Source organism: Lichenostomus cassidix, chromosome 3, assembly GCF_008360975.1.
Source record: "Lichenostomus cassidix isolate B80296 chromosome 3, HeHo_3.0, whole genome shotgun sequence".
NCBI lineage: Eukaryota > Metazoa > Chordata > Aves > Passeriformes > Meliphagidae > Lichenostomus > Lichenostomus cassidix.
In genome coordinates, this window is record NC_139483.1 from 18519627 (window position 1) to 18547546 (window position 27920).

General features: G+C 38.1%; 1 protein-coding gene across 1 annotated transcript; it reads right to left on the reverse strand.

Moving 5' to 3' along the window:
* Positions 1–27850, reverse strand: LYPLAL1 (lysophospholipase like 1). The gene is made up of 5 exons (XM_085054781.1): positions 27574–27850; positions 23324–23423; positions 12243–12412; positions 1897–2012; positions 1–1262 (listed from the first exon to the last, which is right to left on the reverse strand). The coding sequence occupies exons 1-5, from the start codon at positions 27656–27658 to the stop codon at positions 1023–1025; spliced, it is 711 nt and encodes a 236-aa protein (XP_084910907.1). The 5' UTR covers positions 27659–27850; the 3' UTR covers positions 1–1022.
* Between the last annotated feature and the right edge of the window lie 70 nt (positions 27851–27920).

Consider the following 27920-nt stretch of genomic DNA (forward strand, 5'->3'; position numbering starts at 1 on the left):
TAATAATAGATATTTATACTCTGAGTTAATTTATCAAACTGACAGAGAGATGAATCATCCACCACTAAAATAATGGGATACAAGTTTTCTTTATATCACAATCATTATTTACAACTTTTAAATATTCACGGAGGAGTCAAGTGTCCTCATCTTTAATTTAAAATGTGATCTTGCAGGCCAAAAGAAAACTCTTGGCAAAAATAAGTTTCTACAGGAACAGGGCCCAAAGAATGATTTCTTCAAAAACAGGATAGATCTTAGCAATCATGATGGCACTTTTTAAAAAAAAAATCTACACTGTAAACCACAGAGGGCTCAATAAACTCACACAAAGCTAGATTTCTGAGTAACAAAACAATGAGAAAGGGCAATAACAAGAGCCTGTGGTATAGCTAGACACAGCTACTTAGGACTTTTTAAAATATAACACAAACCTGACTTAATTTGAGGTGACATATAACTCTGCTTTGAGGCAGGTTCATTCTCACATGCTGAGAATCCAACTGAAGCCAACACAGTTCCTCTCACTGAACTAACTGGAAGATACATGCATGCATTTCTGCAAGTAAGACTGCATTATTTTAAGAACTGTCCTTTTTGCTGCTGTAATGCCATTAGAAATAACCATGCCACTGTGTATTTTTTCATCTTAGAACATTTCCTTGCCCACCCTCCCTCACCCCCCAAAAAAATCTGTGAGATTCAGAGCAATGTCTCCTGAATGCTGCTTTGATTATTTTGGAATAGTTTTAATATTATGATATTATCAGTCACTATTTTTGTAGACTAATGTGGATGTGTGGTTAAAATCTGAACAAGAAAAAAGAGAAAGAAACCTATACAATAAAGTGAGATTTAGTGGTTAGCACCATCTTTTCACCACTTAGGTGAACTTTATGGAATATAAGAGCATCGACCTGAAGCTGTGCTTATATAAGGGATGTGGGATACCCATATATACGTCACACGTGATTTTAAAACTACAAAAATCAGAAAGTATGAGGCTGGACTTCTTTCTTCTTTTATTCGTTTGCTTTTGATGCTTCAACAGGCAATTTCTTTACAATCCAGGATTTTAGTTTTTCTATTTCAGTTCTGTTCAGCTCATGATTGAGGTTTGGAAAAGTATGAAGTGATGCTGATACTCCCAGTGACTTTAACATCTTGTTGGTCTCTTCACCCCATGAGTAGAGAACTAGTTCATCAGCAGTTCCATGGCACTGAAATAATTCTGGAAGAGCACTTTCATTTCTTTTCAAAGCCTAGATGAAAAGAAGACACTGTCAGACACACTGCCAAAAATTTTTAATGACTATTTACAATTGCATGGTGACAACTTATATAGCATTACACTTACTAATCTACATTTTGTGTGTCATATTGTACTATGTCTATAGAAGTAAACAACAAAATACTGGAAAGAAGTAAATAATAAAATACTGGAAAAAACTGCCCCTCAAATTCCAAAATGGTAACTCTTGACAAATCATAGGGTTTACTTTAAGGTCTATAACCCTCTCCAAATAAGAGAAATGGAAAAACACCATGTCAGCAAATAGAGTTCATGAGTATTATGATGCATCACAAATTTTCAAAGAATAGTTATGCTTATACAGACTCTTTAACAACTAAGGACAACTAGTAAGGCAATTCATTTGCTAATCTTCTACACTTTAGAAATTGTACTGTCTGCGGAAAAAAGTACAACAAAACATCATTTAAGGACAGCTTTAAAGCCTCACTTCTCTAGTATTCTGACCACCTATTACCAGGAAATGGCATAAGTTTAGAATATTATTCAATTGCCTCAGATGAAAAGACATGCATACTGGATTTTCATTACCACATTTTCTATGTAGCTAAGCAGGTTTTCTACAACATCTACTACACACTCACCTGGTAAACAGCAGAGTCTTTATTGAGAAAACTAGACAAGGCAAAGACTCCTGCTAGATCCTGATGAAACCTGTATGCCAAATGCATTGCCATTCCACCTCCCATCGAAAAGCCTCCTAGGATGCAACAAAGGAAACAAAGATTGGAATTTTCTGTAAGTCTTTGTAACCCAGTGTTTAATTTTAATCTTCAGACTTGTTTCTTCTGTACGTAATACAATTAAAAAACCCATCTTGAGTAACATAAAGGTTACAATGATCTTAGAATCACAGAATCATTCAGGCTGGAAAAGACCTCTAAGATCATCAAGCCCAATCTATGACCCAATGCCACCTTGTCAATTAGAACACAGCATTGAGTTCCACATTCAGTTGTTTCTTGAACACCACCAGGGACAGAGACTCCACCACCTCCCTGGACAGCCCATTCCAAACTTTAGCAACCTTTCTGTGAAGAAATTCCTTCTGATGTCCAAACCAAACTTTGTGTGGCATGGCTTGAGGTTTAAATCAAAGCATGATGCAATTAAGACATTGGATAGCTAAAGTAGTGCTGAAGATTCATTATTGAGAGGGAGAAAAAGAAACACCCAAAATGCCATTACTTCAGAAGCCATTTGTGCATGGTGCCTACCAGGTAGCCAAATACTGTGGCCATATATATTCTGACATTAACGAAGTAAAACTCTATGAACAGGTATTTCTCACTGATTTTTGTATTCAAGTTATTTCTCCCCTAGGCTAGCAGCATTCACACATGAGAGATCTCGATCACTACTGTACATTTTAAACTAGCATTGAGGAGATTTCTGATGTTACACCTTTCGATATATAATAAATAGGGAACAAATGCAATGTACTCCCCCTGAGCTCTAACAGGATCTCTGAATTAATGGCCTTCTGTGATCCATATGTCTCTTCAACTGCACTAATTCCTTACATAAGATAATTCCTCAGGGATGATTTTTATATGACAAATGTTTATTCATTAGGAAAGAAATCCAGACTACCATATTACTTCACAAGGACACAGTACACAGGCCATTATACTGATTGTATCCAGATAATGACTAGAGTGAAGTTTCCTTTATTTTCTTATGTGGAATCTGATCATTTTTTCATTTCCTTTTGATCATTCTGAAGAATGCTGTAATTCCCAAACTCCAAAAGAAGCGCTTGCAGTCTAAAAGACCATTTTGCATTTACTTACAAATAAATACAGACAACACTTTGTCAACATATAAAATGAAGTCCATTTTAAGTGCTTTAGATTACAGGAAGAAAAGTTGCATTGAAAAGTCATTACTAGTTTGTAAATGATTTAATCTTAAAATTTTGTACCCAGTTAGTCACAGTCTGGCACACTGTCTGCAATTACTCACCAGCAGTCTTTGACAATGCAGTCACCTTCTGTTTGGAAGAATATTAGGTAATGGTTCTTTTATGTGGCTCATACTACTACAAGGAAATACAAAGGGCTAGCTCTTTGAATTTGATTTGTGTGGGTATACCTGAAGTTTATCACCTGACAACAATCTCAAGTAAATGCTGTATGGTAAATGCTTCAAAAACAACAATTTGAATAAGCATTTATAGCTGCAGACTATTTTTTTTCAATTACAAGAAGCATTTCAATATAAGTGTATGTTTGACATAACACACAAAAGATAAGATCTGTCAACAACTTCTACAAGAATTCAAATATTGGATGAAGGAAAAATAAGAGGCAGGTACAGATATTACATAAAACAAATGCATGAACTGACAGAACGTAAGCAAAACACAAAAGAAAAGTACATGTATACAGATGAGCTTAGCATGAAGAATACAGAAACTGTACAGCATTGGCAAGCAGATTGTGTCAGGAGTGTTAGACAAAATCAAAATGACACAGCAACATTTCGTCCTTAGATGGGCAGAACACTGCAAGCTCTTCACCAATCTACTCCTCTACTTGCGACCAATCTACTTCCAAGACACACAAAGACTGCACAGAAATTCAGAGTGTGCCAGTAGGTTTTAAATAAAAAAGTGTGTTCACTTTCAGTTTTGCCCTCATACCTATTTTAATGAGAACTGTGATTAATGCTTCAAAACAGTTAAACAGTGTCAGCACTGCAATGTTCAGGACGCCAGTTCAGGAAAGCACCTAACTCTTTGTGTTAACTTTTCTGACTCACAAAGGAGGTTTATGTGTAGGCTATAAGGGAGTACATAAAAAACACAGTCAATTATGTAAAACACTTTCAGTTGCAGAGAAAATTCACTCAAGGATGCATTTATGACCTCAGATCTGCTTCAGTGATGTGCTGATTTTTAGGTGAGGCCCCTTTGCAATAAGAAGAAAGCTGCATGCAACTTGCTTTGATAGTTGAGAAAGATCTGCTGAAATTCCACAATTGTCACACTCCCAAATTAAAGGATTTGAATCAGAAGGAAACTCCCATGCAGTATTTTACTAAAACCAAAACATTCTTTGCTAGAATATAATCTGTAACTATATTAAGGTAATCTCTGCTGCGCGATGACGTAACACAGAGTGACCAGAGACTGAATTTCTCATATGTAATTTATTGTTGATTGAATAAAACAGAAACCCTCATCACAGTTGACATTTTTCAGTGATACAAAAGTCCTTTCAGAGCTTGTAAATGTCCTTAGGAGCCTTTTAAACAAAACTCCAGCTCACTTTTGCTAAAGGTCTTAATTTGTATTAATTTGCTTCATATTTGTATTTGTCTGAAATGATAATCTGGTACATGATGACACTTGAACATTAGATGGGGTTCAGGAAACCAAATATTCACCTAATGTCAAACCTCAGCTCTATTAATTTCTTCGTATTTCATCTAACAATGTCTGCATTTGCATCTCAGAAAATAACTAACTATATTATCCAGCACCAAGGTTTCTTTATTTAGTCTCTACCATCCTGTATACATAACAGAATGCTAAAAACTGCCTTCTCCCCCATGTTTCACTTTAGTGGCTGCAATGAGCTACTCCTGAATTCAGAAAGTTCTTTAGCTTTGCAGTCTTCTTAACACAAAAAACAGCTCTCTAACACACACAGATTTGACATTGCTAATTGCTTCCGGAACCATACAGATCTGACTGTAAAATGCTTCAGTTGATTTGGTATAATGATTATGGAATTAGGAAACAACAAATATCATTTTCTTGTTCTTTCCAGTAAAATTTTAAAATGTACTCAGAGCTGTTTGTCACACTAGAAATCACAGCCATGAGGGCAAAAAGTAGTTATGAATCATATCTAGTGCACAAGTTTTGAAGAAAAAAAGAAGAGAAGAAATTAAAGCCCAGACTTTCATGAGATTAGGATTTGGTCTTGGGTGTAGGGGTGTAGTTTGGGGTGTTTAAGCAATATTTCTTCCCTTGTTTCTCTCTTGTAGCTCTTCATCTTCCCTGATTTTTTTCAAATATGTCAGTACAGCTTTGGTAACTAAGTGGCAAAAAATGAATCCTGCAGCATACAGTGCCTGTGCCAGCACAGCAGAAGACAAACACTATTCTGTTGTATAAGGCTACACCAGCACAGTTACAAACTGTCTTGGCCTGTTCTGTTATTATCACAATACATTACATACTCTTGCCTCCTTTTCATTCCATTCTCACAGCATTTTTCATTCTCAATTTCTCCTTTTTTAGTATTTCAACCTAGAGTTACTTTAATCAGTTCATTATCAGGAATTTCTCCCCAAAGCTACATTTCAGTTTACTTTCCCCTCACCCTAGGGACTTTGTGATTTACCTTCTATTAATGGTAACAGCAAAAACCTTGTTCTACACATCATCTGCAAAGAAGCTGGCTTTCTGTTTTGACCTTCCCTTCTCATCAATGAATAGAAGTATTATATACATTTAACAGTGTTCACAATGAATATCAGCAAAGAGTACAAATGCCAGTGGAACAGCAAATTCCCTTCTCCACAAAACTCCCTGAACAGTGCTCCTGTGTTAGGTACTCAAACATGTACTTTGTCTCAAGTGAAATTTCCTCATGGCAGTGATTTTCTCCTTTTAATCTCTTCATGGAACTTGACCAAATACTAACGTTGCACACCAGCAGAACTGCAGTGAACTGTTTCCACCTTTGATAGCCTTGTTATTCTGTTTGTTACTCACTCTTTACAACAGGAACAAACTTGAAAGTCTTTACAAGAACAAGGGCAACTTCCCTTGAGTGGCTCAGCCACTTGCTCTTGTTAGGAACATGAATTAATTTGCTTCCCAACTTTCTCACCAGTCAAAACACATTTTGAAATGTGTGTTTAAGTGGTATGAGTTTTACCACTTTGTAGTAAAAACAAGTGTAGAATTGTTTCTAACATATCAACTTGCAGTAAAACCAGAACCAGTTACAGTTTTATTTTCAACTGTTATGGGTTATAGAGGGAAACCCAACATGTGTACCTAAGGAGTCATAATTTTTAGCACTGGAAGGAAAATAAAATCCATGAGAAGTCTCAAATCAATTTTTATTAAGATGTTACTCTGCCAGTCTGTGGTTTGCTTCATTTACCCAGTGTGTTTCCTTGGTTGTTTCTAGAGAGGATGACAGCACTGCCCTGCTGCAAGACTTACCTGTCATTTTACAGTCAGCATAACTGCACAATGTGGGAAAAAGGAGGAGAACAACCTATTGTTTAGGCTCACAGTATTTGAGATTCTAAACTGAAGCACTGAAAGAAAAGTAGAAAATAGCTCTCTAAATCAAAGAATAGTGAAGCACAGAAACAGGTTTTTTTGCAGAGCTGTGAACCTTCTGTTAACAGAGATCCTTTGGAAATCAGAAAAGCAATGGTAAGGATTTGCCTAAATAGAGCTGAACCTGCACTGACACACGACTGGATTAGAAAATGTTGTTAAGTCTCATTCTTCTATGATTCTGTTGGCATAACTGTGAAGAAAGTACAGGTTAATTTGTACTCTGGGGCATGTCTACACAACTCTCAAGCATTCTAAAAGCCCATCCATCCATTTAATTTTGCACTGAATTCAGGCATCTATTAAAGATGAGTAAGGACATGTTTTCAATAGAGTTCTTACTAAGGCTGAAAAGATCAGAACTTGATTCATTTAATAATTATTTTCTTACCAAAGTAATTATCTTATATGTGATGACAATATCATGATTAAATTATTTTTGTGTTTACTGTTGTGAGTCTTATTTACTCCTAACCCTCACTATCATTTGCTGAGCTTGCCATTCACCACACTGAGAATGTGCCACCTATCAGAGTCTTTAGACACATCAATACTGACACCATCAAATGCTGGGAAACAAAGTAACAAGTAAAACATCCTACTCTTGGTTAAAATTAACATTGTACCTCCTACTGAGAGATGTACGAAGGAAATGGAAAGATTCATTTGTTAAAGTCTCTTTTTTACTTCTTGATGTGTAAGCTGGAGCAGTAGAGATTCGAAAGAAAAACACATGGTCAATTGAGATACAAAAGAACCCCCAAAAACCAAGAGGAACAAACATTTTCCCCAAAGTATATATACAATGCAAATTGACACTGATGCACTAAAAAATAATGAAATGTTGCAGGTATTATGGGGAAGATGGACTAACAGTACTGCTTTGAGCCCAGCATGTTAGGCACAATTTAGATAAACCACAAAGCCACGTAATGGGAAGTACAGAAAGAGAAATCTCATTTGAATTGTAGTGACAAACAGCAAAATAAACACATGAATTTACTCCTTGAGAAGAAGGCACTACCTCTAAATGGAAGATGATATTCTTCTAATAAAGACAGAAGATAAAAGGTAGGATGAGTGACAGCAAAAGGCATAGAAGCCAAAACCATAAAATGCCAAGACTGTAGGTGAAATAGTTTGCTCAACACTTTAACGATTTATTGTTGGATGTTTTTATCTTCACATATTTACAGAATCCTCTCTCTGGGATGTCAAAGCCAAGATATTCCACCCCCCACCCCATTCTCACACACACTGAGAGAGATGGAAATGCTAATATTTACAAGAAGCACAGAGCTTTCATGTTACTTCCACCATGGTTCAGTAGCTATGTAAGAAGTCTAGCAATAAACAAAAAGTGGTTGTGTGTCTCCTGTTATTGTTACAGTACAAGGGGTCAGGAATCATGCATGTGGTTTTTGGCATTTAGTCAAATCTACAGGACTGTTATGGAAAGTTTATTTTCACTGGCTGCTTACACGAGTGACTACAGGTGGCAGCGACCAACATGCTTGGATCAGCACTTCTGTGCTGTACAAAAAGTGATCTGTAAAAGTAAGAAAGTAGTGCTAAATTAAGAACAAAACAGGAACAAAAAGACTGCCTTTCACTGAAGTGTAGTTGACTAAAGTAAGCCCTACCAAAATGCTCAGAAAAATGAGAGGGCCATTTCTTTTAAGAGCTTCTAACATACTCTTGAATAAGATTGTTGAAATCTTTGACAATTTTCACCCAAGTGGAGTTATTTTACAGTGCACTATCACTATGGAAGCAGTTAAAAAAAACCCCAAAACAACAGAAGAACTAACACAAGAAAAGAAAAAGCAAAATACCACCACCTGAAAAACCAACTTAGTTTTAAATAGAAAAAGAAAATATTGTCCCACATTTTAAACTGTGGCTTGTTTGGCCAATTTAGCAATGAATTCAGGCATTTATAAAGAAGAAATACATCCAGTTTTTAAGAAAGGATACTATCAAAGCTCCAAGTGTCAAAATTTGACTAAATTTATAACACTCTTTTATCTCCAAAGTCAATATAAAACTACTTACAGGATTATTTGCAAGGAGTGCTTCAGCCAGGACAACCAGTAAGAGTAACTCAATAAGAATGTCTGGCTAAGAACTAAGTACTATTATCAAATTCTGCGGATGATATAATTATTTTTTGAATAATTATGTATTGCTGTTAGTCTCCCTTCCTTCCTTCTGCAAGGTCAGGGGAAATAAAGAATTATCAGGAGTCTAGTTCCTTCAAAAGACCTGTATTAAAAGGAAAGCAACTCATGAAACTGTCAAGAAATAGGAATGGGTAGATGAGCCATGTCACAAAACTGATTATTTAAAACAGATGTTTAAAAATAAGACTTCATTTACATCCAGTAAACTAAGTAATTTAATTCTTTAGAAGTAGATTCATAGAGCAGCTGTTAAAAGCAAGGCTGCACCAGCATTTTTCTTGATAAAGAAGAGAGGAGTGGCACTGTACAACCTGGACTCCATGCTCAGCTTTAGAGCTCTGCTCTACATGAAGACACTCCTGGATTTCAAAGCTATCGAAGCAAATAATGCAGGCTGTAATTTCTTTCAGAGAAAATGCTCATACTGTCTGTTCCACTATCCTGAGCCTTGTGGAAAGTCTGAATGGCTCAAGAAGGGGAATCATCCCCCAACACCAGGTGTTGGGCTTCTCATTTTCCATGTCTGAGAGCCCACTGCTGCTTCCCGTCTCTTCCCACTCGCTCACCTTTGCACAGTGCTCCCTCAGATCTTGCCTTCTTATCCCACACCTCTGAGCTGTCAGCAGCTGCCCACCTTCCTGCTTGCCTAACACCTCTCTCACCCTCACCCAACAATATCTGACACTCACCCTCAGCCTGTAATTTCTAGTCCTCTATTCCATATAAAACTATAACCTTCAATCTTGTCACCCTCCTCATAGTAATTTTGTTTTCTTTCCAGTCATTAAGACTCCCACTTACTACAAAATGGTCACTCAACCCAATTCTCCTTAACCCTTTAAGGAGCATTTCATTCCCTGTAAGTACCTTCATACAACTGCTCTGCTCTTTGACTTCTGTGATCTTCCTGAAAACGCCCCCACTGCTCTTCACAGACTCCCATGTTCTCCAGTTGCTTCTCTTAACTATTTTGTCTCTATTTTCCGTAAAATAAGTAGAGTATTCTCATTAGGGATCTCCAACATTACTCAACAGCACTGAATGCACCATGGATTGCCAGAAAAATTTCACCATGGTTTTCCCTGCTACAAAAGTCTTATTTTTCCCTTTACCTCACAAAGGCTGCCTCCTTCAACTCTGTGGTACCAGTAGTTACAAATCCACTGTCTGCAGCCCATCTGTTGTTGCCTTAAGCCCCATCTTCTTGCACCAAATGGATATTCCCAACTTTTTCAAAAAGAAATCTAAAAAGATCTGACAGGACTTAGTTTTCTGACATGCTAAGCAAGTAAACATACGTTCCATTATCTCCGGCACACCAGTCTCCTAAACTCAGAAAAATTTCAGGCCACACATTTCTCCTTTTCCAGTGGCCATTACAGTTTGGTGCAGAAATACTGACTTGGCCTCATATTTTCTTTAAATAAAAAAATCACGGAATGGTTTAGGTTGGAAGAAACTCTGAAGATCATTTGGTTCCAGCACCCTGCCATGGGCAGAAGTTCTTCCACTAGACCAGGTTCCTCAGGGCCCCATTCAACCTGGCCTTGAACACTTCCAGGGATGGAAGATGTCCAACTTCTCTGGGCAATCTATTCCAGTGTCTCACCACCCTCAAAGTAAAGAATTTCTTTTTAATATCTAATCTAAACCTACACTCTTTCAGTCTTAACGCCATTCCACCTTGGCCTATCATTACATGGCCTTGTTAAAAGTCCCTCCCCAGCTTTCTTGTAGGCTTCTTTAGGAATTGGAAAGTGCTCTAAGATCCTCCCAGAGCCTTCTCTTCTCCAGGCTGAATATTATAAAGCTGCAGAGCGCCTTTACAGAATTCCTAACTCCCTGTAAGAAACAATGCCAGAAGAGGGGAATTATTTGCACAAAGTCCCACCTAAGACAATAAATATCACCTTTATGCACAGAGACCTTACAGGATCTCTAAGCTTCCATCTTCACTGCATCACTGGTTAATCATCAAAACCAGTGCAGAAAAGGTTTTTGTGGAAGAACACTTAATCTTGTACAGCCACAAGCGACACAATTTTCCACTACCAAATTTCTTATGCATTCACATGAGTCCCCTTCTGTACTTTGGACAAAGTAATTCAGGGCTGCCTTATTTTGCGTCTTGCATAAATATTGGACTGAACCACGAGGATGTGTACTTGTAGTCTCTGTCAGGTGGGGAAACAGAGCTCTTAAGAGTGACAAAACTAGTACAGTTATTTCTGATTTATATGTGAGGAATGCAAACACACAGAGATGGGGACTTCCAAAGAATCTACAGGATGAAACACTCAGTGCATGCCAACTTCCTTACTCTGCTTATGACTTGGAAAACAACCTTCATACTTTGCAGTCTGACTATTTCTAATTTTGAAGGCTACAGAGAAAGGAAAAAAGCCTAGTAGCACATTGGATCTATACACAGAGCATCTCCCACCTCTGCAGCAAAGCACCTGCAGTTCTTCAGCTGCTTTCAAGCCAGCAGGTATAACACAGGAAAGAGAGAGCAAAGAGAGTGTGTTGACAGCCATCCAAAACAATGCATTTTGCAGCCAGGGCAATGAGCCAGAAAGGGAGAGCAAGCACAGACCTTTACAGAGCAACGTGGGGCTGGACCAAGAAAACACACCAGGCTGAATGGCAGTGGCTCCACCATGCAAGATTTTGATGGTATGACTCAGCTGGACATAAATTTATAAGATCCCACATTAAGAGTTTTTTCCCCAACCTGAAATAGTTTGTGGTCTAGAAATGGGACAGGCAGCCAAGGACTTGTGAATTCTCATTCCCTTTCTGCCATAGGCTATTTCATCACCCTCAGCTCCTGTGCCTCAATATCCCACTATCTATTTCACTGAAGTACTGTGAAAGTTACTGGAAATTTGTGGAAAGACAAATAAAGATAGACACATATGAACTGTGACAGCTAATACTTCATTTGTTATCAAGTGTTAAACTTTAGTGCTATGTAACATGCACATTTTTCCTGCATGAATTAATTTAACCCAAAATGACTAGAACAGTAAGGAAAAGTTCATGATTATTTATATGCTACATCTCCATTCTCCAAAATGCACGTCATTTTTGGAAACTATACTTTTCCATCCTTGAAAAGGGCTTAAAGGAAATAGTAAAATTATGTAGTTCTTAAAGTAAATCACTCCCTGCTCTATTTTAAATAATGCTTACAAATGACTGCTGACAATAAAAAGTTTTACATTTTGAGGATACTGCTTACAGTTAGCCACATTCCTCACATGATATGGGATTAAATAAGGATTCAATATTGTTGAGGATTGGCTACTGAAAAGGTTGTACAGCAGTTTCAAGCCACGCTCATGAGCCTTCAGGACAGAGTAAATTCAAAGGCGATGATCTCTTAACCATTAAAACCCCATTAGAATAAACACATTATAAGTAAATCTCTTACCTATGAGTATCCTACTCTTCGCAATGCCGCTCTTAACCTCATCGTCGATCAGGTCTGTAAGGCCTCGGCACATAGAATCAATGCTTTCAATGTGCTCAGGACAGTCATTACAGATCTTATACCTGTCAAACCACACATTGGAAAAGGCTCCTTTCATAGGTGTATACGGCCTGGAGTGGTGGAAGGAAAGAAAACAAATGATTAATAAAGCATAAGATCAAAAGCTTTGAGCATATGTAATAAACAAAAAAAAAATCAGTATCTCTCCAACAAAGAAGAGAATAAAGCTCTTTGAGGTCTAATTCCATTTACATCCAGTCACAATGCATTTCATTGTATTCAAAGTATGGTCCTTTCAAGAATGAAGCCAACATTTGGAAACTATGTAAAATGCAATTTTCAGTCAGTTCCATGTTAAGGTTGATTAGGCCAGATAAACAGTTCAAATCTTAAGTCTGTTGAGAGGTTCTTAATCCTAATCAAATTAGGGTTGAAATCCACACTGGAATATGCAAAACTGAAGTAACTTCTAAACAAGATAGCTTTGCAGGAGCTAACTTTAAATTCAATTGTCTAATTCTTGACAAAATTGACAGGGGGTGGGTACTATAAATCTCTAGGTATTAAAAAATGCCAATTTTTCTTTTTGCCAAAAAAATACAGCCATCCTCATCTGAATGGGGCAGGTATCTCATAAAAATAACTGAAAGAAATGCCATGTGCTTACTGGACTGGTGCACAAAAAAGAGACATGATACTCCCCACCATAATCCTGTGTTGTCAGAATATTATTTTAAGTGCTTCATCAGGCTGCCCAAACCTTAGATAATCAAGAAACTTTCAATTCAAATAAGCCTTTTCTTTGTTTTTAAATAAAGATGATTAGTAGAGCACTGAAATCCCAAGAAAGGTGATTTAATTGCATTTCAATGGCTCTACAATATATTAAAAACATACAGCTATGAGATTGATCATCTCAAAGCCCCTTGAAACCCTTATTTGCTATGTTCAACCAGGGCAAATTCTTCATTTTTACTTAAGCTTAGATCAGATTACAATCATCATCCACAAACAGACAGCTTTTGATACATTTCTGGATGGGAAGACACTGAAAACACTGAAGTTGACTTCTGTGCTGTCTCTGGAAATTTTTCAATACTAGGATTAAACAAAACCACAAGTAACCTAAAATGAGAAAGCCACTAATTCAGCTATTCTTAATGAAGGAACAAATCTGTCTTTATTAACACCAGAGAGGCTTCACATAATGTAAACAGCTTGTTCTAAATCAGTACTGCCACTAGGATGAGTGTTCAAGATAATACTATTTGCACTATTCAGTCATAAAAGTGAAAAATGAGAGAACATAGGTTTTCTTCTGCCTGTTGCCATGAACATGAAAAAAAAGTCCATTACTTAAAAGTTGGTGCAAAAAATATACTGAAAGAGGCAACAAACAGCAACAGATAGGTACAGACACACTACAGGTTCATCTTTTTCAGCAGAGATTCAGAGTACCTAAAATGTACTGTTATTGAAAGTGCCATACAATACATGGTCAAGGGCCTTAAGTAACCCCTCATTTCGTTAATTCAAAACAAACTATATACTTGAGCACCAGAACTTTAAAATTCGAGCTATTTTTTTCCCAAGGTAGCCTTTACTTATCTATTAAATGTTAACCCCTAAATTAAAGGAAATTCAGTGGAAATATCTTGTATACTCAGCAACCTAAAGCTACATTTAAAAACTGTTATGAAAAAGCTTTTGCCCTTTTCATTATCTTCTCTCTAGAATCCTGTCTCCATGATTCTTCCCAAATAAACTGATCAATACCTAAGAAATAAGATTACAAATATCTAACTCACTAAAGTCAATGTCTAAGAGGAGACATTCCAGTCAAATCTATCATGACCAGAATCAGTGGAGCTTCTGGAAGTCAGTTGGACAATGTGATGTACAACAGACTAAATGCCTGGGCAAACAGCATTTAATCCATGATTTTAGCTTCTCTCAAATACTTTTACATCAATCCTGGTTAAAATGCTTAGCAGCCAGAGTGCTTCATTTTCTAGTAAAGTCAGAGTACCTAATATTTGTGTAAGAAAAGATGTGAAAGGTTTTAATACTATTACAGCAGGTTGACCCAGGATTTATATAGAACAGATACATACATATAGCACATTACATATAGCAATTTATTTTTACATTACATAACCATTAAAACAGGTTTCCCCACAACTGACAAAATCATGCCATTTATAAACAGGTCAAAATGCATGATGAGATTATAATACTTGATCAGACGTTGAGACTCAGGTCCTCATTGAAATTCTACTTCTACCTGTTGTCTTTGCAAATTCTTCATAAGAGAAATGAAAGACCAATGTGTTTTAAGCCCACAGGAAAAGACCCCTGTTTTCAAGCAAGACGAGTGGCTTTCAGCTCCCTCAAAAACATCCTTGCAAGCACTCTTGATTTCTCAGAAATGCATTAAAAATAAAGTTTACATAAAGCTGAGAAGTAAGATTCTTTTAATGGTTCACCCAACTGGCACATCTGTTTTAGTCATTCACCTTTTTCCTTAAATAATCCCTTTATTAGCTGGCACACTACAACTCAGACATTACCACGGTAAACAAATATGTTTGGCATGGAACCATCTGTACAGCTCCAAGAATACAGCACCAAATTTTTTCATATAATTAAACCACAAAAAAAAAAATACCCTATGTTACAATGACATGAGAAGCTGGACTGAAATATGCAAAAGCAAAAAAAAAAATACAGAGTGGAGTGGAAACTCCATCCAACAAGATCAACATGGTCAATTAAGGACAATGTCAGACCAAATAATCAGCTTTAAGCTTGGATATTTTTTTGCTTTCTTAAGTTTAATCAAAACTCATACCATTAGTCCATTTGTGCCCCACTTTCTTTATTCACTTTTAAAAATGATACTAGAAATAAAGCTCTGTGTCTCTAATACCATGTGCTGTTGAAACTGGGAATGAAAATATATAGTCGCCCAAGTTGTGTGGGCATTTTTTCTGAGTTTTAAAGGGTATGGATGCTTATGTTTTGCCTGTTCTGGAGCACACAAAAGATTCAAATCCATATAAGAAAGCAAGAATCAAGAACCCTCTCTCTGGGTAGATCCAGCTTCCAAATTTGTATCCATTTTTAAGAGACAATTGAAAGAAAGTTCTATTTGCACAAATTTCTCTCAACACTTTAAAGTTAGGAGAACAGGCAGCAAAGGAGACATAGCTAATATCAAACTACATTTAAGAAACTGCAGGCATTAGGAAGATTAGAATATTTGAAATGCTTCTCAAGGTCCCCCAATCACTCTAAATCTGATTACTTTATAGCTCCTATTTGTAAAGGTGTCATTGTAGATCAATACCACTCTTACAGGAGAGTGCAGTCTCAAGAAGATTCTACACAATAGTTCAATGTTTTTAAAGGAAAATATATCCTGTAATATCTTTGCAATTACTTATCATCCATTCAATCTTTTAAAAATGTGTACTCAAATAGAAGTAATTTTCATTGTTGATTTCACTGTGAAGTTTCAAAGCAATACACATCATTCCAGATTTTACAAACTCAAGATAGATTAGCTTCTGCTAACCTGAGTTCTGTAATAATGAAGAAAACATGATGAAAGTAGGTACCAGTAACACCATCTATTTCCACCTTTCTGCAGCATGAATTATATCCTCCAGACCATCTTAATTACGTTTAGAATTGTGCTAGCTAGTTTGAAATTATCTTAACAGAAGTGGAGAGCAACCAAATGATGCTATGCAAGGCTGAAATTCAGATCTCAAACCACAGCAAATTCCATCTCCAAAATGATGTTATTAGCATAGTGATTCACATAAAACTACAGGTGGTTTTGTTCACTATACAATAAATAACTGTCCCTATTCAGCATTCTAAGTTAGAAGACAAGCCAGTACTTCTAGCTGCTTTAAACAAGAGTAGAAGACATCACATTGATAAATGGTAAATATTCTTCCCAACCCTTTCTCCTGATGCACAGTTCTATCACTGCCTTCACACTCAGCACTATAATCACCCTGCATTAGCAGTCACATAAACCCAGACCACTGGTGCTGGCTTCCAGGCTTCCAGACAGAACTTCCCGAAATGTCAGACAGAACTGAAATTTATAGTGAAGTTGGGCTTCAAGAATTAAGACAAAGAAAGATCAAAAATTACTGAAGTCCTCAATTTTTCTTCCTTCCCAAGCCTATCTCCTCTGAGTTAGGAGACACAGAGTCTCAAATTTTAATGTTTTTTGGAAGACTGTGCACCTCTTCAAGAAAACCTACAGAGGACACTACCACAGTAGCTCTACTTTGCAAGACTCCACCTGGAGTACTACATCCAGTTCTGGAATCCTCAGAACAGGAAAGACATGGACCTGTTGGAGCAGGTCCAGAGAAGGGCCACAAAAATTGAACAGAACACTTCTGCCACAGAGAAAGGCTGAAAGAGTTGGGTTTGGTCAGCCTGGAGGAGACAAGGCTCCAGGGATACCTTATTGCAGCCTTCCAGTACTTGAAGGAAACTATAAGAAAGATGGGAAAAAAACTTTTTAGTGGGACCTGTTGCAATAGGACAAGGGGGATGACTTTCAACTTAAAATGAGTGGATTCAGACAAGATAGAAGGAAGAGATTTTTTACAAATAAGGGTACTGAAACACCAGCACACGTTGCACAGAGGTGGTAGATGCCCCATCTCTAGAAACACTTACGGTTAGGCTGGATAGGATTCCAAGGAAAATGATCTAGTTGAAAATGTCCCTGCTCTTTGCAGTGACAATTAGGGACAAAACCTTGACAACAGGTAAAGTAGATGATCTTGAAATGTCCTTTCCAACCCAAAATATTGAGTGATTCTAGAAGCAAGTCTTGACTCTCCTAAAGCTGATGGCAGGTTTTTTGAATGAAAGCAAAATTTTTCCCTAATTCTAAATTCTTTCACAGCATAATGTCACGGCTGAATTTCAGTACTACATTTCAATAGAAAATTTAGTTAAAAACTCTGCTTTTTAATTCCCACTGTCTGCTTGAGGCAGAAAGCAAATTAAAAAAAAAAAATGGGTAGCAAAGCAGAGAATCCAGCTAGTCAAGAAGTATAAATCAAAACTCTAGTCCAAGGTATATCTCATGTTAAAATTAGGGGTCAACATATCTTAACAATGAAGCTTTGTGGTATGGTAACAGAGCATATGATGTATCCAAAATTCAAACAGCTTTAACTTAGAACTATACTTAAAAAATTTTTAAAATTACAAAAAGGAAGGCAAGAGTCATCTCCATGAGGAGCAATTTTGGCTGTTCTCCAGAAAAGGCTGTGCCTGTTCACTGAACCACATGCAAACGCTTTTGATAGAGTTGTTCTGGAGGCACATTGTCTGAAATGAGAGCTGACTGAGCCGCTACAGAATGGTTACCTGAAGAAATACTATGCTGACAGCTTTTGTTACTTGAGACAAATCTTATTCATTCAAGACAAAGAGAGCTGCAATAGAATCTGGCATAAAACTCAGTGGGAGAAATTGAGTTTGTTTCTGTTTCTTTGTTTCTGTTGGTTTGCTGGGTTGGTTTTGTTGTTTGGGGTTTGGTTTTTTTTTTGGAGCGGGTGGTGCAAATTTTGGGGATTGGTACTAATCAGAGAACAGCAATAATGTTATGGTTGAAAAGACCATAAAAGACCTTTAACACACATTGCCAGTTCCTCAGCAACCAATTAATAGTGGCTGCTTTATAGATTCACTGAAAGAAAGTGGCAAGAGGCAAACCAGGGTCCAATCTGCATCAGTTTTCCATTATGGGGTCTGAAAGGCACTCTGGGATTCAGAGTGGCATCTTTCACAAGCTGGTGGCAAACAACACTGCGGATGGATGAATGACACTAGCTAAGCACAGAAACCCTTGAAAAGACTAAAGCAAGAGCACAGAATGGCACAAAACTTTGAAACCCACAACTGCTTGCTGGAAGGGCGATATAAAAACCATTGTACCCAATTCTTCTGTACTGGAAAAGAGTGGAGAGAAAAAAACCAAGAGGGAGCACAACGTAGTAAAAGGGATTAGAAATCCAAGATTATTTCCCTCATGTTCTAATTTGTTTTCTCCAAGCATGACTACAGTTATCTCTGACAAGTGTTTACTGCATTCCACGTGCTGTTTAGTACCTGATGTAAGCATTAGATATATGCATATTGGTAAAGTTTTCCTCACCCAATTCCAGAGCAGAAATAAAAGGAAAATACAAAGTTTATCCAAGCATGCTTCGAGCATTATTATGCAGAACACGTTAAATTTCTACTTAAAGGAGATAAAAGAACCACCCCATGATACCAACCCAAACCTTTTCCATTTCTCCCTCAGGCTCCCACCTCTAAAAAAGACTCCTTTGTGTTAAATTTATGAATGAGGTTAGGGCTTACAAAAGTCAAGGATTAATAACATTTGCTTGAGCCAAAAACAGTATGATAGGCACTGTGCACGCTCCCCTCCAATCCATCTCAAGTCCGACCTGCAGTACCCCTGCTGCTTTTCCAATCCAAGGCCTCTCACAGGCAGAGGCTGCCAGTGGAGCTGAGTGGTGCCAAACTGTCTGGTGGTTTTGCAATAGAGCCAAACAGGGAGTATGGTGAGATGAAGCTCATTTCCACCCATGAGCTGAGCAAAGAAGTGAATTTAGGTGAAAAGATGGAGTACTAGGCCTTTTAATGCTGAGCAGTCCTTACCAGCCACATAAAGATAATGGAAATCACAATAAATTGGGAAAAAAACCCAACTAGAACAACAAGTTCTGCAGAGACTTATGTCCCACAGAAAGGTTTGTGGAGTGAATGTCAAAAAAGATCCATAAAATAGCCAAAGTAGTATTTATAGTTCATTTTCTGACTTGCAAAAGAGAAGGACTGTCAGAATGGAATGCAAGACGACGCAAAGAATCTTTGGCCTAGATTTTTTCAGGGAATTATGGAAGGCAAGGTATATGTATTAAAACAAGCAGAGCCTAAATGGTTTTAAATTTACCACGTTAGCTCCTGCAACGCCAATTTAAACTATCACTTTCTATTAAAAAAAAAAAAAACAACCAAGGTTAAATTGGGTGGTATTCAGTTCTGATTTAGAAACTCAATAGAAACCTAATGTTTAAGTCACAGCTGTAGCAGCTGAAACAGTATTTAAAGTTGTAGCCATCCTGACCCAAATAAAAAAGGGAAAAAGGAAACCCTTTCCTTTAAAACTATTACTGTAGACGTGGCTTTAGGGATTGCGTCAGCTACTAGGGCTCCAATTTGAGCTTTTTTTTTAAAGATATATATTAGCATTACAATGAAGAGAAAACAGAATTCTCTTCTGTTCTGTTTAACAAGTTTCATCTATGAGCAGAGGCACTAATCTTGAAAGAAAGCTAGATACAGTTAAAACAAGTTCTCTAGTCATTTTCAAGCATTCAAGTAGACTACAGAGAAAAAAAAAACCTCCAAGCAATGTGTAAAACTTTTAATTTGTAAAGCAAAATTTGCATGCCCCAGGGACATGCATTTAATTTCCAAACGTTCCAAATTCAGGTGTCACTACCCACTACATCACACCGAGACTTCAAATCCACAAATTTTTTCCATTTTTATATAAGCATGTTTTTTGCCATAGGTACTCAGTATTTTTTTTGCAAGTTTTGCTTTTTTAATTGTAAATTTCACTATCTACATTCTGTTATTTTTGCTCATGAAACAAACAAATATGAGATTCATTGCACTTTCCAATGAGATGGGGGATGAGTGAGACAAAATGCTGCAAACACTGCCTGTCCAGGGGACATCAGGTGATTGCTCTCTGTATAAACCCTGAATATTACAAAAACAATTAAAGAAAAGCAATTATCTTTAAAAAAAGAAGTGTGACTTTTTACAGAGACCTATAGAGAACAGTAAAAAACAGTTTTATAAAGCATAATTCAGTAACATTCCATTGCTTTTACCCATAATCCCTCTCTGCTGTTTGCTGAAATCAATGCTAGGGAAGCCAAAGAACATATTTCAGAATTCTTCCTGATTATATGCTAGACTGGTATTCCAAAATAATTTTCAAATACACTGACTGTTAAATCAAAACATGTCTGAAACTCTGATGCTGTACATATTAAAAATATGCATGTTTCAGCACCTGGGATAAAATCTTAACAAAACATATATATAACCCAAATCCATTAAAAAAAAAAAGAAAAAATATATATATATTCCATGTTTTGTTGAAAAACGTGAATTCCATTGCTTTTCAAAACTCTGTTGAATTCACACAAGACCATCTCTATGGATCTATCAGCAGAGAAATATCCATCAAAAATGTGAAGAGGTATTCCTGACCTGCAGCTTATCCTGACAAAGCCCCCAGCTTTAGAGTTATATCATCAAACCTGCTTTTACTGGCATAACTACTTTGACAGAGAATGTTCAATGTGCATGTGCAAAGTTCTCCTGGAAAAGACAGGAGTTCAGAGTATGAAGTACATCCACATTAAGAGTATTTTGCCAGCAGAGCACATTAGCCAATCCTAGGAGGGCTTTGCCAAACTTCAAGCTTTTCCTTGATTTCATCATCAGCACAAGAACCTGCAGGCAAGTTTTGCACTGACAGTGCAGTGGCAGGTTAGAGACCCAGAAAGGCTATCTCAGAGTAGCCTAACTTTCAGCCAGCACATTATTCTGCCTCTACATGAGCAAAGAACCTGGTTTCAGAATCTTTTCAGCAGATCTGCATACTCATAACCACCTAGCTACAGGTCTCATTTACAAGGATGCTGAATGCCTCCCCCGGTGCCAGAAAAATAGGAATTCTTATCAAAACATTTACGCATATATATATATATACCCATACATAAAACCACCATATATATTCAAGTTCATAACATCTTTCATGTCTGCAATTCAGGTTTGGAAGTTCTAGGCCTTACTTTTCTTTTATGTGAAAGAAAGGAAAGCAACTGTTAACAAATGGTACAAAACCATTTCAAAAAAACATAGTGTGGTTTGCTTTTGAATACTAAAGCAACATGGAACAGGTCTGTAAATGCTTCTGTTATTTTGATTTCACCCACTGACATGTATCATCACAAACTTCCCTTCAGCATTGCTGCAAACAGTGACAAACACTGCTGTACTTAGGAGCATCTGTTTTATTTTACTATGTCAGCTAAAGCTGTTTATCAGCAACAGAGGGCTGTACACAAGAGTACTTTGCCAGTCAAAGACAAACAGTGTGGGTGTTTTATATTCTTTGAATATACAACTTTTCTGTTTTGCTAAAAGCCACTTCTGAATCAACTCATGCATGACTCTACTTGCTCTAGAAAAGAACAAGAGTAACCTCAACTTAAAAATAAAGAGAGTGAAATAAACTGTTTATTCACATCTTTTAATTACAACAGGATCTTTCTTCCCATCTGTTTACCAAAGTACTGAAATTCAAAGTCTTAAGATAAAAACAAATTCCTTCATTTGAGTCAGGAGATCTTGCTGGTTAATCATTCATACATAGTTTACATCTGCAGTTACCCAAAGAAACCAGAACACGTGAGAAAAGGACTGGACCTCAGAAGTGCAGCGAGGTGGAAAAGTGAAGCACTGGCCCAGCAGATGTGGTCTGAGGTGCCCTGGCTGCATGTAACATAGGGAGAAAAATCATTTCAGTGGGAAAAAATCCTCCTGCATTTTCCCAGTTCCTGCTGCATTGATAGGGAAGCAGTGGAGCCCATCAGCATGTGTGATGTGCTACTGATAGCTCTAGCATCACTTTAGCCTGTCATCAGTGAAGCCACAAACACATTATTTACAGAAAATGGTATTCACTACTCCCTGCTAACCCAGAACACACAGCTTCAAAGGCTTCCACTCACAGGTTTGATTTTTCTGTAACACACTGAGTACATTCACACTGAAATCTCTCAGTTACTTTTCCTGCCTAAGTAGACCATAAAAAATACATAGTCAAGGAAAAGGGTTTTTTTCTCATGTGCTAGTGAGTGCCAGACAAAATCTGCTACTATACTTGTTTGTACCCTCCAAGAATTCTTTTTCTGACTTTGAAACTTCTGTACCTCAAAAGTCTGTGTCACAATTTCCTTTCCCGTTCAGCACTCATCCACACTTAGGCACAAATTCAGAAAGAAACTCAACCCCATACCTTTTAAGGAAACATTTTCCTAACCGAGAGCCACAGACACCTTAAAAAAATTATATTAAGAAAAATTAAACACCTCTGAAATTTAATATTATGTATTTTATATATGTTACATACATAATACATGTACTTAATTATATATTATATATTTAATATTATCTGTGTATAGCTAAGTATGGGAGTAGGTGTCCAACTTTTAGCCTCTCAGTTTAAAACCTGCAAATTCCTACAGGAAAATTTTTTTTACCTGTATTGCCATCTCCTACTGAACACACAGTGCCATTTAATAAGAAGACTTGAACTTACAGCAAATGTTGAACTCAATTCTCTTTGAAATAGTTGGGCCAGGATTCAAACAAGAAAAAATAATGTGAACTTTTAAATTCCCAGTTCTTTCTCCAGCAGCTGAGGATCTTTGACATCCTACTTGCCAAAAAAGACCGACCACCCTCAGAACTGAACCTGGCATTAAATACAACACAGTATTTTAATGGCTAATATATGGGAGTTATTATAGGTAGGAATGTGATCCAGATCATGACTCCATAATGCCACTCCAACACACACTGCACTATCATCTTCCATTTATATGAAGGAGATACAAAGCTACTATGAGGACTATACCACTATGCCCAGATTTTAACTAGATGCTGTGACTTCTGTGAACCATTTAGAATCTTAACCACTTAAAATCACAGTTCCTGGACAACAATGCACTGCTGAGCTTCGGTTTTGTCAAAAGGCTTATACAGGAGAAAGAAGAAAGAATGGTTATGACAGTCTGTACCAATATTCAGAACTGTATTTTATAGCACTGGAACAAAGTAACTTAATCCTACAGTTACAATGTATTAAATGGTACCTGGCAGGAGCTGTTGGGTAAATTACTTTTATATGTTGGAAAGCCATGTCTTGATTCAAAATTTGTTTTATCCATGCTCTTGCTCCTTGGCCAGTATCACCTGTATCACAAAGAAGAGTGTAACAAGAATTATTCTGTGCATTTAGCAACAAAATTAGACAATGTCAAATATAATTCAGATTAATTTCAAATTACAAAGTTAATACACCAAAATGCTAAGAAAGAACTATCTAGAACAACTTTAGTCTCCTTTCTAATGAAGACGGCCACAAAATTTCCTAGAAAAAGACTACTTAGGAGATCCCATAGTGTAAGTTTAATAAATACTTCACTACATTCAGTGATTGAAGTATCTTCCAAGCAGACACAAGGCCTTACCTCTAATTTACACTTTTCCTTATTTGCTGGTAAGTGATAAACAAAAACCTTGATAAACATCTTAAAAAGTGAGATAAAACAACTGTTGCTCTCCTTAGAAAAGAGAATTACTTTTACTAGAGAATTTTATGCTAACCTATTTCATAACCTAGTAAAAAAGATCTTTACATTTAACTATGCTAACATTGCACATAGGCTTTAAGGGAGAAAGAGAATTTGTAAAGAAATAGGTTCAGCTAAAATATCTAGCAGACTCTTAAAGAAACCTTAATCACAGAGTTCTGTTTGAAAACTAGTTGAGATCCATTACCAATCTGTTTATTTCCTAGTCTTAATCAACTCAGCCTATGGCCAAAATCCCTGCAGACTGCTATGAACAGATACACAGGATGAATTCTTACGGAGACAGCGTAAGCACCTGTCAAACAATTATATACACCAGACAGTTCCCCCAGCCTGTCTTTTCATCACTGGTATCTTCAACCGTAACTTCACTGCCACCCCTCTGAAGAGCAGGCACATATAAGCCCTCAGTGTTATACTTCAAGCTTGAGGACACTGGTCCATCAAGGAATATACTTTACACTAGGAAGGATGTTCAACCTAAAAATTCAGTGGGGGCTCAGCAAACTGGAATTTCACCACTGCCACTCATGCTGTAGGACTTCAATCTCGCTTGAAGTTGAGGTTCCCACATACTATCGACTCAAATTGCTAATATTTTCTATTACTGTAGCTCAAGTTCTTTGGTTTGACTTCAGAACTCACCCCATTCTTTTCAATAAAATGGTCAAACCAAAAGAAAAAAAATACCACTGTCCTAAGCCAGGCTTACTGCCACATAACATGGGCTCATCTGAACAATGTCACATGAATATACCAATTAATTGTTAAAATTATGATAATTTCCCAATGGAGAAAATGTGGCCTTGCTTTAGCACTCTAACAAAATACAGTGGTTTTTATTTACACACACAATTAATGTATCTTCAAAATTAAAACAGAAGGCAAGAAGGATTCAAACCCAGATATTTCTTCTCCTGTTAAGCACAACTAACATAACTAGAACTAACTGTTCTCTATTTGACCTAAACACTCCATGTGACAAATAAGCAATATGGTTGCAAAACTGACACAAATCTTATTGTGTGCCAAGTTAAACAGTAAAACCAAAGTTACATCCTTAACTGGATGGTTCAGAACACACTCCCACAAGCACTTTGCTTATGCAAGTATGGTCTGAACTCCAAACATAACTCTGATTCTTCACAGACACTCCTGAACGCAAAGGTTTCCTCCAGGTTGTTGTCACCTCACTTGTAAGCAACATCTCTTAGGGAGGCTTGAACTAACAATTTTTTTCCTAGACATGCCTTTTTTTTTTCAGTTAGAAAGCCAAGATCTAGGCATTGCAAATACTTGCACAGAAAGAACCCTCAGGTAAGTCAACCAATTATCTGAATGACTACAGAATTGGGACTTAGGTCTTTACAAACTCCTTAATGATGAAGGATAAATCATTATTCTATTATTTATTCCCACCTCTTAAACTCTGCAAAGATCTGCAGAAATATTTACTGTTATTGAAGACAATTTGTCCATGAAAAGGTCAAAGAAAACTCAGTAGAAAACTTAACTATGACCTTCTGTGTGTCCGGAACTGTCATAGTCCAAATGCTACTCAAATATGTGAGTATTTATATGCTCAGATGATGTATTTTGATTTCCTAAGAACAGAACATGGAGGAGAGGGAGAGAGAGGAGATTGTGCCATCAAACAGAAGCCAACAAACCTCCTGGAAAGTTAGTCTTTCAGCCTCTTCTGGTACTTTAGCATTGTATGTTCTTCTGAACACTACAATGAGAAGCAAATTATGGGTAATTCTGCTTTAAGTCAGTTTACAAACTGAAAAAGACTGATGGCAGCAATATTATCTTTTTTACCCCTCCTCGAGAAAAAGATGGATTTCTTTCCTTTCAAATATTGCTTAAATGTCCAAATTTTCTTTCTGTGCAAAGTTCCAATTTAACAGCATTAAACATGTAGATTGGACACTAGGAAAAATTTATTCACCAAAAGGGCTTTCAAGCACTGGAACAGGCTGCCCAGGAAAGTCACTGAGTCACCATCCCTGGAGGTATTTAAAAGATGTGTAGATGTGGCACTTAAGGACACGGTTTAATGGTGGACTTGGCAGCTTTAAAGGTTGGACTTGATGTTCTAAAAGGTCTTTTCCAGCCTATGATTCTGTGCTTATTACAACATGCAAAGTTGTAATCCTCAGCCTAAAAAGCTATTACATACTTGCTGTGTCCATTTGCCTTCCCTGCCAAGCTACCAAATGGAACCTCTACGTAAATCTGATGTAAGGCACCAGAAGTTTTCTAATATTTTTCTATACCATTTTTTATTTACATTCTGCACTTGTTATAGTTTGTCTAGAGCAAGCATTATGAACAAAATGGATTCATGCCATTTGATGGCCACTGTCCATCACAAATGCTGTACAACGGTTTACAACTCAGGTTTACAGGCCAGCCCACAGTAACAGCACTGTGGCTACTTCTGTTTTAAACTCGATTCTGTGGAACTGTTAGAAACCAAATAAACCCACCCCATTACAAACATTATGAACAAAATCATATAAAAAAATGAAAAATTGTAGAGTACTTTAACCACATGTGGAATCAACCTCTAACCATAATCTTCCCTTACTCCTCCAACATTACAGAAAATTATTTCCTCAAGCATTAAAGCATTAGCATTAAAAAGAGAGCTGAACACAGAAACTCTTTCATTCTTTAACTCACAGAATTTTTTAAAAGCAAAATTAAACTAGATTACAAAAATGAAACTAATTTAGTAAGGACACACATTTTTGTTAGGCTAAACAGAAGCATCAGCTAAAAGCAAAAGTAAGCAAAAAACAGGGAAAATGTTGAGCATGTTGACATATGCACATGGGCAGCTCAATAGTATTAATATCCAAGACCTTGATCTAACACACACCTATGATTACTGGGTTTTTGCTTTTTTTTCAAAGTCATGTGGACTGTTGTTATTTATCTCGAGAGAAATAATTCTGAAGGGAGAAACCCAACAAAACAGGCACTCCCCTCCTGCCCTGAGCCCTGTCACTGATGTAGGCAACTCCCCTCTGCAGAGGGTGGCCATGAAGGCAGTCTGGACATGGACAGCGTCCTTCTGAACTGTCAGAAGCCGGTAAATCAACAATGCTTTTACAAGGTGACAACAACACTCTCATGCCGATCCTAAAACAGCAAGAGCCACCTTAACTGTGAAAGTCACCCTTTGCGTGCGGCTACCCTCTGAGTGGGGCAATTAAGCTGAGTGTGAGATGGGGTGTCAGGAAAAGGTTCTTCCCCCAGAGGGAGGCTGGGCGCTGAACTGCTCCCCAAGGAAATGGACACAGCATCAGCCTGACAGAGTGCAAGAAGCGTTTGGACAATGCTCTCAGGCACATGGTGTGACTCTTGGGGTGTCCTGTGCAGAGCCAGGAGCTGGACTGTGATGATCCTGATCGGCCCTTCGAGCTCCAGCACGTTCTGTGATCTCCTGGAAGCCGCGCGTTCTCCTGGAAGCCAGGCTGGTGTGAAGCCGCGCCGTCCCTACAGGACCCTCTCCGGGCACCCGCACTGGCTCTGCCGCCCACCGCGGCCTCGTCCTTCCAGAGCCGGGGGGACAGGGTCACCTCACAGCCCTTCCCCATGCCTGGCGGCTCCCGCGGCCACCCCGTCCCGCCGCCCCTTCCCGCCGCACCGGAGGGGCCGACCCTGCCCGCTCCGCGGAGCGCCCCACGCCCTTCTCCCGCCGCGGGACAGCGGGGAGACAAGGGAGAGAAAGCAGGCACCTGAGCCGTGCAGGAAGATGAGGGAGGCGGTGTGCTTGCCCGCGGGGGACACCACGCTCCGCTGCAGGGCTGCGGGCGCCGCCATGCCCAGCGCTCTCCTCCTCCTCCGGGCCGGCCCTGCCGGTTCCGGCCCTGCCGGCGCCCTGTCTCCGCCCCCCGCGTCTCTCCCGCGGCGGCCGCAGCTCTCCGGGCACCGAGCTAGGAAAGCTGTCCCTGTAAACGCGGTGCTCGGCCAGTAGAGCTTGTTCACAGGCACGCCGTGTTGAGCAGTGCGCTGTGACAGGAGCGGCTCCTTGCAGGCCCTTGGCTGCTGGCACTCGTGTCGGGCTGCGGTGACCGGGAGCAGC